This window comes from Bombina bombina, chromosome 4 (genome assembly GCF_027579735.1).
Source record: "Bombina bombina isolate aBomBom1 chromosome 4, aBomBom1.pri, whole genome shotgun sequence".
Lineage (NCBI taxonomy): Eukaryota > Metazoa > Chordata > Amphibia > Anura > Bombinatoridae > Bombina > Bombina bombina.
In genome coordinates, this window is record NC_069502.1 from 400,090,832 (window position 1) to 400,105,854 (window position 15,023).

Sequence of the window (15,023 nt, forward strand, 5' to 3'; positions counted from 1 at the left end):
GTCTGGGGGTTTTTGTAGCAAAAGGGCTGTTAACTTAAGGGCAATTCCCTACAAAAGGCCCTTTTAAGGGCCCCCCAACAGGCCCTTTTAAGGGCCCTTGGTAGTTTGGGGGGTTGTATATTGTTAGGGGGTGTTTGTTTTGTAGCAAAAGAGCTGTCAATGTTAGGGCAATGCCCTAGAATAGGATTCTTTTTTTTTTTCTTTTATAATTTCATTTTTTTTTTGTAATTTTATGGGGGTTTTTCTTTTTTTGTGATTTTAGTGTTTTTAAAAATTTTTAAATTTTAGGTTTTAGTGTAAGGTAGCTTAGGATTTATTTCACAGGTAAGTTTGTATTTATTTTAGCTAGGTAGTTAGTAAATAGTTAATAACTATTTACTAACTAGTCTACCTAGTTAAAATAAATACAAACTTATCTGTGAAATAAAAATAAAACCTAAGCTAGCTACAATATAACTATTAGAGCTAGCTTAGGTTTTGTTTCACAGGTATGTATTATTTAGTTAATAATTGTAACTTTAATTTAGCTCTATTGTAATTATGTTAAAGCTAGGGGGTGTTAGGGTTAGGTTTAGGGTTAAGGTTAGGTGTAGGGGTTAATAGTTTAATTTAGATTTTTGCGATGTGGGGGGCTGGTGGTTTAGGGGTTAATAGGTTTATTTAGTGGTAGTGATGTGGGAAGCCAGAGGTTTATGGGTTAATAGCTTTATTTACTTGCAGTTATGTCAGGGAGCGGTGGAATAGGGGTTAATAGATTTCTTATAGTGTGGGCGATGTTGGGGTGCAGGGGAATAGGGGTTAATAACTTTAGTATAGTGGCGGCGATATCGGGAGCGGCAGATTAGGTGCTAATAACATTATGTAGGTGGCGATGATGTCGGTGGGGGGGGGCAGATTAGGGGTGTTTAGACTCTGGGTTTATGTTAGGTTTAAACGTAACTTTTCTTTCCCCATAAACATCAATGGAGCTGCGTTACAAAGCTTTTCTTTCCGCGATAGCAGGTGTTAGACTTTTTTTCTGACACTTTCTCCCCATTGATGTCTATGTGGAAAGCTTGTCAAAACCGTGCTTGTTTTTTGTGCGGTATGGATCTTAAAAGCACTATATCGTATGCACAAGCCGGGTTTTGAAAAACTTGTAATGACTGCGCTATAGGGGGTTAAATAACACAACTTTTCTTGCGTTTGTTAATTTCCCTATAGCGCGCATAACTTGTAATCTAGCTGTTTCTTAGAAGCTCTCAATTTCTCAACTATGGTGCAATGCTCTCTAAGTATAATTATATATATATATATATATATATATATATATATATATATATATATATATAAAAATTTGATATTCCTCAAAATGTATCCTTTTTTTCTTTTTTGTAAATTCAGATACAAACATAAAACTATTTGGTGAATTGGAAGATTAGATAAAATCACTTAAAGGCTGAATTGTGATCACCAAGCCTTATGCTGGAAAGTTCTGGTATATACAGTATTTATTAAGTATTCCAGTGTCTCACTATCAGAAGACCAACTTTAAAAATATTCTCTTGTTGGTTCTTCTTCATTTTCTATACTAAGAAAGAAAAAAAAAGTTCTTAGCCACAGCCACTTCCTGCACCACAAATCAGATGTTTGGTGTCTGTCTCATAGGAAAAAAAACCAAAATGTATGTTTACCTGATACATTTATTTGTTTCCGGATATGGTGAGTCCAGGGCTTGAGTAATTACTTTTGGGAATATCACTCCTGGCCAGCAGGAGGAGGCAAAGAGCACCACAGTTAAACTGCTAAGTATCACTCCCTTACCCACAACCACCAGTCATTCGACTAAAGGGAAATGGAGAAAAAGGAGTAAAACAAGGTGTAGAGGTTCCTGAGGTTATATAAAAAAAAACAACTGTCTTAAAATAAAGGGGGGGGGGGGCATGGACTCACCATATCCAGAAATGAATACATTTATGAGATAAGCCTAAATTTTGTTTTCCTTTCCTAAGATATGGTGAGTCCACGGCTTGAGTAATTACTGTTGGGAACCAATACCCAAGCTAGAAGAAATGAATATATAGGGAGGGACAAGACAGGCAGTCCTAAACAGAAGGCACCACCGCTTAAAGAACCTTTCTTTCTTATAAGCCAAAAATAAAGAGTAGTAGCAGTAGCTTTCTGACATTTACGTTTCCCAGAGAAACAAATAAAGAGGGCAGAGGACTGGTGAAAATCCTTAGTCGCCTTTAAGTAGAATTTAAGAGCATGTACAACAATCCAAATTTTGTAACAAATGTTCTTTGGAAGAAGGAGGATTAGGACACAGAGAGGGAACAACAATTTCCTGATTGATATTTCTATTAGAAACAACCTTAGGAAGGAAACCTAACTTAGTAAAAAGAACCGCCTTATTGGCATGAAAAATAAGATAAGGGAAAACACACTTGCAGAGCTGAGAGTTCCGAGACTCTTCGAGCAGAAGAGATAGCAACAATAAACAAAACCTTCCACGATAACAACTTAATGTCTATGGAATGCAATGGCTCAAATGGAGCAAGCTGTAATACTTTAAGAACAAGGTTAAGGCTCCAAGGAGGAACAACAGACTTAAAGACTGGCCTGATTTTGACCAAGGCCTGACAAAAAGATTGCACATCTGGCACATCTGCCAAACGTTTATGTAGTAAAACTGATAAAGCAGAAATCTGACCCTTCAGGTACCGACTGACAATCCCTTCTCCAGGCCTTCCTGAAGAAAAGATAAAATTCTAGGAATTCTAATTCTACCCCAAGAGAAGCCCTTGGATTCACACCAATAAAGATATTTACTCCATATCTTATGGTAAATCTTTCTAGTAAAAGGCTTGCGAGCCTGTATCATGGTCTCAATGACCGACTCAGAAAAACTATGCTTAGACAGAATTAAGCGAGCAATCTCCAAGCAGTCAGCTTTAGAGAAACGATATTTGGATGAAGGAAGTGACCCTGAATCAGAAGGTCCTTCCTCAGAGGTAGTCTCCAAGTTGGGAGAGATGACATCTCCACTAGGTCTGCAAACTAGATCCTGCAAGGCCACGCAGGGGCTATTAGAATCACAGACGTCTTCTCCTGTTTGTTACAAGCAATGACTTGTGGAAGGAGAGCAAACAGAGGAAACATGTATGCCAACCTGAAAACCCAAGGAACCACCAGAGCATCTATCAGAATGGCCTGCAGATCTCTTGACCTTGAACCGTACCTTGGAAGCTTGACGTTCTGACTGGACACCATCAGATCTAACTCCGGCACCCCCCATTTGAGGACTAAGCTGGAAAACACCTCTGGATGGAGTTCTTACTCCCCGGGATGAACAGTCTGTCCGCTCAGAAAATCCGCTTCCCGGTTGTCTACTCCTCAAATGTGGATGGCAGATAGACAGCAATTGTGGGTCTCTGCCCACTGAAGAATCCGAGTAATCTTCTTCATGTCTAAGGAACTCCGAGTTGCTCCCTGGTGATTGATGTAAGCCACAGAGGTTATGTTGTCTGACTGAAACCTGATAAACTAAGCTGAGGACAACTGAGGCCAAGTCAATAGAGCAGTGTAAATCACCCTTAACTCCAAGATGTTTATGGGAAGAGTAGTCTCCTCCCGAGTCCAATGGTCCTGAGCTTTTAAGGAGTTCCAGACTGCTCCCCAGCCCAGCAGGCTGGCGTCCATGGTCACAATCAGCCAGGAAGGTCTCCGAAAGCATGTGCCCTGAGACAGATGTTCCTGAGAAATCCACCACGGGAGAGAGTCCCTTGACGACTGATCTAACTCTATTCTCTGAGATAAATCCGCATGGTCACCATTCCATTGTCTGAACATGCACAACTGGAGAGCTCTCAAATGAAATCGAGCAAAAGGAATGATGTGCATGGAAGCCACCATCAGACCTATTACCTCCATACATTGAGCCACTGAAGGATGAGTAGTAGCCTGAAGAGAGAGGCAAGAGGAAATTATTTTGTTTTTCCTGACCTCTGTCAGAAAAATCTTCATCGATAGAGAATCTATTATGGTCCCTAAGAACACTACTCTTGTAGCAGGAGAAGGGGAGCTTGTTTCCAGGTTCACAATCAATTTGTGGGAACGAAGAAAAGACAACAATATCTCTGTGTGAGATTTTGCTAGTTGAAAAGATGGCACCTGAACCAATATGTCATCCAGGTAGGGTGTAACAGAAATTCCACGAGAATGGATCACTGCCAAAAGAGCCCCCAGAACCTTTAAAAAAATTCTGGGAGCCGTGGCTAGACCAAATGGAAGGACCACAAACTGGAAATGTTTGTCCAGAATGGCAAATCTCAGGAATCTGTGATGGTCCCTGTGAATAGGAACATAAAGATACACATCCTTTAGGTTAATGTTTGTCATGAACTGACCCTCTTGTACTAAAGGAAGAATGGAGCATATAGTCTCCATCTTGAAGGATGGAATTTTGAGAAACTTGTTTAGACACTTCAAGTCTAGAATGGGATGGAAAGTTCCATCTTTTTTGGGAACCACAAATAGGTTGGAGTAGAACCCAAGACCCTGTTCCTGCACTGGAACTATTACTCCCAGGGAGGAAATATGTTGTATACATTTCAAGAACGCCTCTCTCTTTATCTGGTCTGAAGATAATCTTAAGAGATAGAATCTGCCTCTGGGAGGAAAAGTCTTGAATTCCAATTTGTAACCCTGAGATACTATGTCCACAGTCCAGGGATCTGGGACACATCGTATCCAGGCTTGAGAGAACTGAGAAAGTCTGCCACCTCACCTGATCTGTTCCTGGATGGGGGCAACCCCTTCATGCTGATTTGGAATCAGCTGCAGGTTTCTTTGATTGTTTCCCCTTGTTCCAAGACTGATTGGGTTTCCAAGAAGACTTAAAATTGAAAAAGGGGAAGGCTTTCCTCTGAAGTTACAAAAGGAATGAAAATTACTCTGACATCCTTTAGGCCTATTCTTCTTATCTTGAGGTAGAAAAGAACCTTTTCCACCTGTATTATCAGAGATAATTTCTGCCAAACCGGGTCCCAACAAGGTTTTGCCCTTACTAGATTTCTTAGGAGTGACAACGATAGGGGTATCGGAGTCATCTAAAGTATCTAAAACCTCCTTTAACTATACACAAAGGTGTTCAAGCTTAAATCTGAAGGATACCACCTCAGTCTCAGAAGAAGGAATTATACTGTCCGAATTTGATATTTCACCTTCAGAAAGTCCTGATGTATCTTCCTCATCAGACTTATGAGGAAGGGCAACTTGGGAAGCAGAACTGAGGACAGGTACCTTACTTTCTGAATTTCTAATTCCGCAAATACTGCTGAAGATACCTGGGCAGCAATTTCTGCTTTTAAAAAAACTCCACTAGGAGTTATAGAGGAACTGCAGGTTACTGCATGTGATGCCATTGAGGCTTGGGACGTAGCAGGAGAAAGCTGAGGTATTATTTTAACAGCATCATCCTGAGAGACATTAGGCTCAAAAATGTTACCTTTATTTTGCAAAGTTTTCTTGACAAATCAAGAACAAAATTGCAAAGGAGCTGCAATTTGTGCATCTAAACATAATAAACATGAATTCATGAGAGCAGGCTCTTGCTCCATATCAGACATGTTGTGAAACAGTAAATAAACTTGTACAGATATGTTTCAAAGATTTTAATATTCAATTAAAATAAGCAAGGAAAAAATTCACTTTAAATTTTATCCCAAATTAGGATCGATCCCCAGCTAAAATTATGTGAGAAAAGTTAAGAAAAAACTTTTAATAAACATCAAATAAACTTATGAAGTAAAGCCGGTTATGTGACCGCAACTGCCGAGCTCAAATTACTGCTTCTACACAGAGAGGCACAAAAAATAGCTTTCTGGTACACTGAGTACTAGAAATATCCAGTTTTTCAAACCTGACAGTTTAAAATGTTGCATTGTATTATTTTAAAGCAAAGGGGAAATGAATAAGCTGCTGAAATAGAAAATTCAGCCTTACTTTCAGTTTAAACTTGTATTGTTTTATCAAGTAAATATGTGTCAGAAAATAAAGCCTAATAAAAACATTTGACCCTTTCTTTTAAAAATAGTTTAAAGGTTAGTCTCACACATGCTACAGTGTCTGCTTCATGTCCCAGTGTAACCCATACAACAGGATTATCTATGTCCCAAAAAAAGCAGTGTCTTTTAATTTAAGTGCATTGTCTCCCCAACTGGAAGAAAAAGCACTTACCTGCTCCACTGTCCGCATCTAGGCATGTAGACAGTTACAAGGTATGAGAATACACAGTTCATCCCAGAGACCCTTGAAAAAGAAAGAACAGAGTAGCCAACTCTGGCTTTCTAAACTAGAACACCAATTGTTAGAAAAACGCAGTAAGTACCTCTTTAAGTTCCTAACTGCTTTAAAGCCACCACTACCCAACTGCAAGGAATGACGTGGAATATGGCCATACCCCAAAACTTGCTTGTAGATTAAATCAAAATTTTTCTTCAGACACCTATACTTCACCTCCTCCATGCACCGAAGGCAAAGAGAATGACTGGGGGTTATGGGTAAGGGAATGATACTTTGCAGTTTAACTGTGGTGCTCTTTACCTCTTCCTGCTGACCAGGAGTGATATCCCCTGTGAGCCGTGGACTCACCATATCTTAGGAAAGAAAAAACATACCCAAAGCTAAATCTGAGAAAAGGAATCTAGCCACAATCCTCTTCTTCACCAAAATATCATGCTGGGTCAACTGATTTACTTCATTACTTGTAGCTTTGAATTTAAAATCATTTTCAGATTTCTATATACATAGCATTACAGTCATGAACAGTAAGTAGGTTTTCAGTTGAATAACATTATTTGAGATTATTTTAGGGTAAGACATTTTTATCCCAACTCTTTTTTTCCCTTGCACTTCCATGCAATGACGTACTCTTAGTTTCAAATGAACAATTGTTCTCTTAAAATTTAAAAAATGTCCTTAAATATTCCTGCCCCTGTATCATGTGACAGCCATCAGTCAATCACAGACTAATATACATATACACTAAGCACAATTTGAAAATAGAAGTAAAACAGAAAGTTTTTTTTAATTGGATGCTCTTTCTAAATCATGAAAGTTTAATTTTGACTTTATTCAAACATAAGCTAATGAGCTTTGCTAGCTAAAGTTCATTTATAAAACCACTTTCCATTAGACACTGATTTGTAAGCAGCATTCTGTTTCATGGTAAGTAACCTTGAAGTTTCTGTATATATCTAAGTGAGTGGTTAGTGAATGAAATTGCACAAAGAATCACACAGGAATGTGATTACATTGTGTATCATTATAATTACAGGTTTAGATATATTTTATTAAAATACTTTAGTATGAGTTACATTGCATGTGTAGAACTCATATTATTATATATACTCTCGTAAGTCAAATGTCGGCCCTGTAATCAACATTGACAACACATATAAACACGTATAAAGAGTAAAAGTAAAGTTACAGATGCATGGAGTGCATCCGACAATGAATCACAATCACAGAAGTGAGTTTCACAAAGAACCACAACATTCATGCAAGTCACAATATGTGTACCTTCAAACCCAAGGGGAGTTGGGTCACTCTTTATTTCATGCCTCTTAGTTCTCACATCAGGACCCAGTGGACCTATATTGAATTTATAAATGCACAAGAATTGTAATGCTGCAGTATACTGTATTATACAAATAAGGGTAGTAAAAAAATAATAAAAATGCACAAAAATATTTCCTATAGGCCACATTTTTAATTTAGTGCGAATTAATGTTTTTTAATTTTATCATGTACATATCCTCCTATGTACCACAAAATCCTTAAATACTTTTTATAAAGTGACATGCACAAAAAAACCAAAACCTTTCATTTTCTCTGAGTGGGTTTTAAGTTTTTTTTTCAAATGAATGAACTTCATTTTAAACATATTGTACAGTGAAGACATAAAAGAACTGGACATGTAAATTACAGTAATCTTTTGCTATAGTATCTATTTTTATTAGTATCTTTTTAAGTAAAGAGTTTAGTTACAAGGGGCGTGACCCTGAAACTAGTAGTGGTAACATATACACAGAGTATGGCCAGGCAATTGTTTGCAGTATCTCTCGTTCTTCATTTATCAGAGTATTATATGATTTTTAGTTTTTTAAAAGGTTTTATACTTGTGATTTAATACTGCATATTTGTATGTTGTAAATGTGTATATTGTATGAAAGTGGGGACAATAGTGCTCCATTTCATCTCCAAATCTTTAATTTGCCCTCTATTGTGCAAATAGTCTTTTAACCTATGTGTTAGGACTACATACAATAGCAATATTTAATACTATTGCTTTGTGAATAGGTATATGTTATATCTTTTTAAATGTTCTAAGACATGGTCTGTCAGTAAAATAAAGTGTTTTTTTCTACACATTGTGTATTTCTAGTTTATATTTGCTGTATACAGCGCTGTTTACATACTCTCATATATATATATATATCATATATATATATATAGCGATGAATAGCAAGGTCGTAATATCAATCCAGGGCGTGCACAAGGGATGTCAGCTGTGCTAAACCTTCTCTGGTAAATCTGTTTTACCGTGGACTTGCAATAACAATTAGCTCACTAATATTAGCGCTGTCCAGTGAGATTGATATCGCACCCTGTGCTATCAATAGCACTCCACTTATAATCTGGGCTATTATTGGCAAGACCATACAGAGTGGTGAAGTATGTTTCAGGTTAAAACACTTCATGATATCCTTCCTAGGCCAATAAAAACTAATGTATAAAAGAGTAGTGGGGATTAGTTACATTGCGATTCTACTGAACGCGGAGTATTTCACATTGTGTAAAATGCTAAATGCCAGTAAGAATCTGATATAGGTGACATTATGATATTGTTAGAAATCAGACATTTCACCATTAGAGAAAACAAGGAAATTTGCGGCAGATAAAAAAATAACTTGTTTTAATTGTATGTACCTTTAGCACGAGCAGGGACTCTAATAGATGTTGTACTCATAGAAGAAGCTAAGGAAAAACGCCGGGTAACTTCCTTCTCTTGAGTCCCTGGTTCTGGGAGAGCACACAAATGTAAATCAAAATCTGCTTTGTCAAAGATAATGATCAAATGCAAGATGACCTGACATGAAAACGTGGCATGACATCAACAATGAAGGATGAGAGGTATCATGAAACTGTTAGATGGGGTATATGAAGAATGTTCTAATTTCAAATCTCTGACATCATCTATATATCATCTATATATCAGTATGTAATACCTACAGAGCAATATTTGTCATCCTAGAGCTTTACTGGAGGTTTTAACACATCGGTGGAAACTAGACAATATAGTTACATAAACAGATATTTTTTCGGTGTCGCATCTAAAACAGCATGTTTTAAAAAAAAAAAAAAAAAAAAATGAGTCCACTAGTTTTTACCAGAAAAAAGAAGGCTTGCCCCTGTTCTCCGATACACCTTTGGAAGTTGTCCAAGTAAGCTATTGAGCAATACCACAGCAGTATGAGTTGCTCAAAAACAGTTAATTCCTGTTACTTTTAATCGTACTTTAAAAATATTTTACAAAACATTAAACTACTGGTCCCTTATATACACAATAGGATGGCTTAGCTCCCCAATTTATGGAAACATAAGTGAAGACGCAGTTAGCCTCCTTTCAAAAGATGTTTATATACAATAAATAATAACAAGGCACGGCTGTCTATAATAAAGTAGCTAATATGAAAAAGTAAGCTGGTGTAAACCAAACTGAATAATAAAAAGAATAAAAATCTATATTTTGCGCTCTGAACTTTGTTCTATAACGTAATGTTAAAAAATTGCATTTTATTTTGGATAGTATATAAAAATATTATGTTGAAGTGGTAATGGGAAATTGCATTACAATATAAACACACAAAAAATACCCATTCATACCAAGTCAAAATGCATGGGAATAAATAAAACAAACTAGGAACAATGATCAGGATAATCCTGTAAAACCAAACCTAGTTAGACCTGGTAGAACTGGTCTAAAATCAGAACAATATGAGCAGAATATACTATTGCCACACTTTATTAAATCATCCTAAAAGCACAATATAAACACATATATAGACAAGATGCACTGTGTAAAACCTGACTCATTTCCGAATCCTGCCCTACACGGCACTTTTTTAAAAGGTAGTTTCCAAACATGAATATACAATAATCCATGTGCTTTGAGTCATTAGTAGACAAGTGCGTTTCGTTTTGAATCGAAATTCGGCCGAATTTGTCAAATTTGGAGCTTCGGATCGATTCAAATTTCCGAATTACTGTAGCAACGAAACTAACAAATAAATCCGAATTAGTTCAGATTTATTTGTTACATTCAGATGGCCATGGACTAATCACAATTACACTAGTATTGTACAGTATATTAGGTTATATCACTCTGCTATGGGTTACACCTAATATTACAGTACATAATACTAGTCTAATACACAGCACATCCCACCTAACACATACCGAACTTCCGAATTTACGAATCGAATCCGAACCGAATACATCCAAATACTTCTGAATTTATTCAAATCCGAATGAATCCGAAACGAATGCATTCAAATGTATCCGAATTCGAATCGACCGAAAATGAAATTCGAAAACATCCAAACCGAAACTAAACAAATTTTTCTGCAGCGCACGTCTAGTCATTAGAGATAATTTAATGAGCAGTTACCTGCAAAATGGTAGTGAGCTGACTTTACGGCAATCAATATTTTGTCATGTAACCATCTGAGAAGACTAATTGCTAATGATAAATATTTTCACTACACAAATAAACATAATCTGAATAGTAAAAGATTATTACCAAATGTGTTACAAGGTGCAATTTCCACACAATTATGATAAATAGAAAAATATATTGCTCAATAAACTAATATACTAATCCACTGGTAGTTCCCTACCTAAATATTAGTAATCTGTAATAAGGTTTAATAGTATATTTAAATAATTTGAGTAGGGTTAGGGTTTTTTAATATGTAATTTAGTTAATTTAATTGGTAGTTTAATTTAATTGTAGTATAATAGTTAGGGTAGGTTAATTAATAGTTTTTAAAATTAGTTTATTTTAATTCTACAGGTAAGTTTAAATTTATTTGAAGATAGGGATGTTGTAATTTTAATTTAAAGTTAGCGGGTTGTTAGGTTTAGGGGTTAATAGCTTAATTTAGTTTATGGCGATGTGGGGGGCTGACGGTTTAGAGGTTAATAGGTTTAGTTAGTGGTAGTGATGTGGGAGGCCAGAGGTTTAAGGGTTAATACGTTTATTTAGTGGCGGCGGTGTTGGGGAGCGACAGGATAGGGGTTAATAACTGTATTTAGGTTGCGGTGGTGTCAGGGAGCAGCAGGATAGGTGTTAATAACTTAATTTAGCTTGCGGCAGTGTCGGGAAGCGGCGGGATAGGGGTTAAACATTTTAGTATAGTGGCAGCAATTAGTGACAGGGTATAAAGTTGGGAAAAAGCCGAATAGACGCGAGATCGATGACTGCTAGTTAACAACAGTCCAATGCTCATCGCCCCGTACTTGGTGTGCGTCTTTTTGCCGGCTTTTTTTATAAATCTGGAGAACGTATTGAGATACGTGGCCGCGATGTTAGGCCATGTTAGGTGAGCATATTGGTGCCGGCGAATGCAACAAAGTTGAGGCTTTGATAAATATCCCCCAATACCTTGATATAGGTCTTAGAAGAAAATATCCTTATCTGCACAATGACTGTCATTGGTTTAAATTATTAAACATGAGTAAAAATCAGTATCAGGATATATGTATACCTTAAAGCCCTTTAAATAATAAGTAATAACAAATGTGTTGATACTGAGTTAGAGTGTGCAGATTGATACCCACAACTGTGTTGTGTATAATTGTAACAAACAGACTCATACAATTGGTTATTGCTATTTCACATAGGTTATGCAGTTAACCGCTACAGTGTAAGCATAAGAATAGTATTAGTATTGCATCTCAGAAATGAAAGTATAGCTGTCAAGTACCCTCAAGGAAACATCCCCTGATTGTTTGCAAACGTAAGCCAAATAGTAAAGTGGCTCATAACAGGAACGCCAAGTCAGTGTAAGTGTTGCATCTGTTAACGGCTCTTAATAACACCATATCAGTCTACAGTAAAGATTGCCTAAGGCAATTTAAAACACAGGAGCTGCTAAGACTCCTCACAAAGTCCCTTTGCATTATCCCTTACGTTACTACCTAGTGCATAACTAAACTTACAGCCTCCTCTTGATCTATTGTTTTTGTATGCACTTTATTGAAAAAACGCTCTTTCACAATTATACTGCATACATTACCCAAGTGTGTTTTAAATATTTTGCATATTCCTAATTTTAGATCCCAATAAAAGTTATGTTTTATTTATTTTTCATTGCCCATACCCCCATGAGTGAGTTGATTCTGTGTATTCAGAATATATTTTACAAACTTCTGAGTGCTAATTAGTGTATCTTTCAGAGCGGGTTTATTTACCCCTCCTTTTCCTTTTCTCACAGTTAAGTAAAAATACAAAGCACCTATACCCTTTGATTGTTGCAGAGTATCTTCATTCAAGGATTATAAGTTTGTACTAATCAATAAGTAGTGCCACTGGTTTTTATTTTTCAGAGTTTCAATAAAGTTCAGCCAAATAAAGGAGCTGCAGTGGTTTCAGTTTACATATAAACAACAGATGAGTTGTTTATTGTTTTCAAAGATCAATTGATTTGTCGGTCTGTCCGTCTATATCTATCTATTAATAATATACAATTATAGTATGAATTATAAACACAATGACATAATATAATACATAAGAAATGCTTGTGCAATGCCGCCCCCTGCACATTCACGGCCAATCAGCTGTTAGCAGGGGGTGGCAATCATCCCGATCATATCTGATCGGGATGATTGCAGTCCATCAACTAAAAGGTGGCGGACAAGTTAAGGAGCAGCATTCGTAACTTAGATTTCAGGTGGACCTGAAACCTGGGCGGAGCAAGCAGCATCGACTGCTTGATAATTCTACCCCATAGAGATAATTCCAAGAAACCTCAAGAGCCCCAGTTGATAAGCTCAGACATTAAAAGGAACGCTATCTTCTTAAATTTATAAATTATAAGGATTACACAACTAATGAATTTGGCATAAGACACATTTCAATGGGTGGCAAAAAGACTTTTCAAGTTATACATAAGAGATCTAACATCAGGCATATTTTTTGAGGGAGCTACCCTTAGAAGACATTTTTAAAAAATCCTGAGAAAGGCAAGGTGAAAAACATACAGCTTAGAAATGCAGCAGGCTATGTATCAAGAAAGTAAAATAGTCTTTAAAAGTAACAATTTTTTGTAATAGTTAAAATGAATGACTGCATTATCTGAAATGCGATCATTTAAAATTGTCAGACTATTTCCAGAGCCTTAAAGATTATGATAACTCCATGGAGAATACCAGCCTTAAATTAAAAAATCGCCAGCACTTTCAGACTGCTAGTCTATTTGCACCTATAACATTCTACAATTCAGAATTCCATGGAAGATTCCTAGCTTCATACACTGCCCACACTCCTTAATAGGTCTTAATGGCTACATGTTTAAAATGAAAATCACTTTATTAGAAAACACATTCTTCCGTGAGAATCTAGGATTCATTAACCAATATGTCAGTGCCATGGTAAAGAGATGGACCCTGAGAATAATGGGGTTCTGTGGAAGAGATTATGTTAGGACAATAGGACTAGGTACAAAAACTATGCCCTTCATTTATAAGTGCTCTCAGCAGTACAGACCTTTGTTATACAACTGTGAGGACATCACTTCACAATAATTCATATGGAATCTACCGTCCTGTATTTGTTGCCTTCTTATTCATGTATTAGTAAGCAACTCCCACAGCAGTCTTTTACAACAATATATTATGCTTTGGTGTCTGACTCCTTGAGCTTTTTAACCACAAAACATGTAAATTAAAACAATACAAAACATTATAAAATATATGCATTACATAAGCAAATTAGGTTTGCATATCTAGTCCATTAGTATTTAGTTTTGGCACACTACTTGGAAAATGTGCATTTTGTTCATGTCCTTAAGGTCTAAATGGAAAATAAAATTCCTGAGTATTTTACAGAAGGATAGACAGATGGAGGGACCACTCCTCTTGATTAATTTTTGGACAGCTCAGAAAATTTACTGGATAACTCTAAAGCTTGCAACCATCAGAAATTGTCCAGATATTTACTTTTGTCCACATGAAAAAGCCAACAGTTCTCTGAGAGCTACTATTAATAACCTTTTGATGATATAGTGATACAGAAGGTGTCCCACTTCTTTACAGCTAATAAAGTGGCTGTAAGCATGAATCTGCATCCAATTACAAAGACTGATATCTACAATGATGACAGCGTAATTTGGTTGAAAAAACATCACTTCTGTGGGGTACCTGGACCTTACCAACTTTCTGATAGTAGAGATGAATTCTCTAAAGCATACCTTGACAATCTTGGTTCAATTAATGAGTATTAATCAGTTAATAATGTAACCAATGAGGATACTATGGAAATGTTTATAAAATTAGAGAAACTGGTCAAATTTTAGATCTGCATTAAAGAAAATGAACAATGTTTGGACAAAAAACACCTTGTAAGACTAGCCCCTCTCTAAAACACATCCACCATAATTAATTATAAATATGATCCCCTACTGCAATTAAGCATAATTGCAATTCCCTACAATATGGAACCCTAATTATTAGTCCCTACTGCAATTAACAGACTGCAAGCATCCCCCAATTAGGCAATACATGGCTACATTAACTACCCCTTACTCAAGTTACCCCATCTAACTTGATACCTTTTTACCCGCTTTCACTATGACCGCATACCAGTATAAGATAAGAGTAGGTTCCTAACTTGTAACATGTTCCAGAGATATCCTGTTGTTTTTTTTAAATTCAATTGAAACCATGGACGCTTATGTTCAGCCACTTCTATCCCATGT

At 36.4% G+C, this 15,023-nt stretch overlaps 1 protein-coding gene across 1 annotated transcript in view; it reads right to left on the reverse strand.

Annotated features, from left to right (window-relative positions):
• MCF2L2 (MCF.2 cell line derived transforming sequence-like 2) overlaps positions 1-15,023 on the reverse strand; it is a 1,253,992-nt gene that overhangs the window by 55,403 nt on the left and 1,183,566 nt on the right. The window contains 2 exon segments of the mRNA XM_053711855.1: positions 7,564-7,635; positions 8,974-9,066. Of these exon segments, the coding sequence (XP_053567830.1) occupies positions 7,564-7,635; positions 8,974-9,066 (165 nt within the window).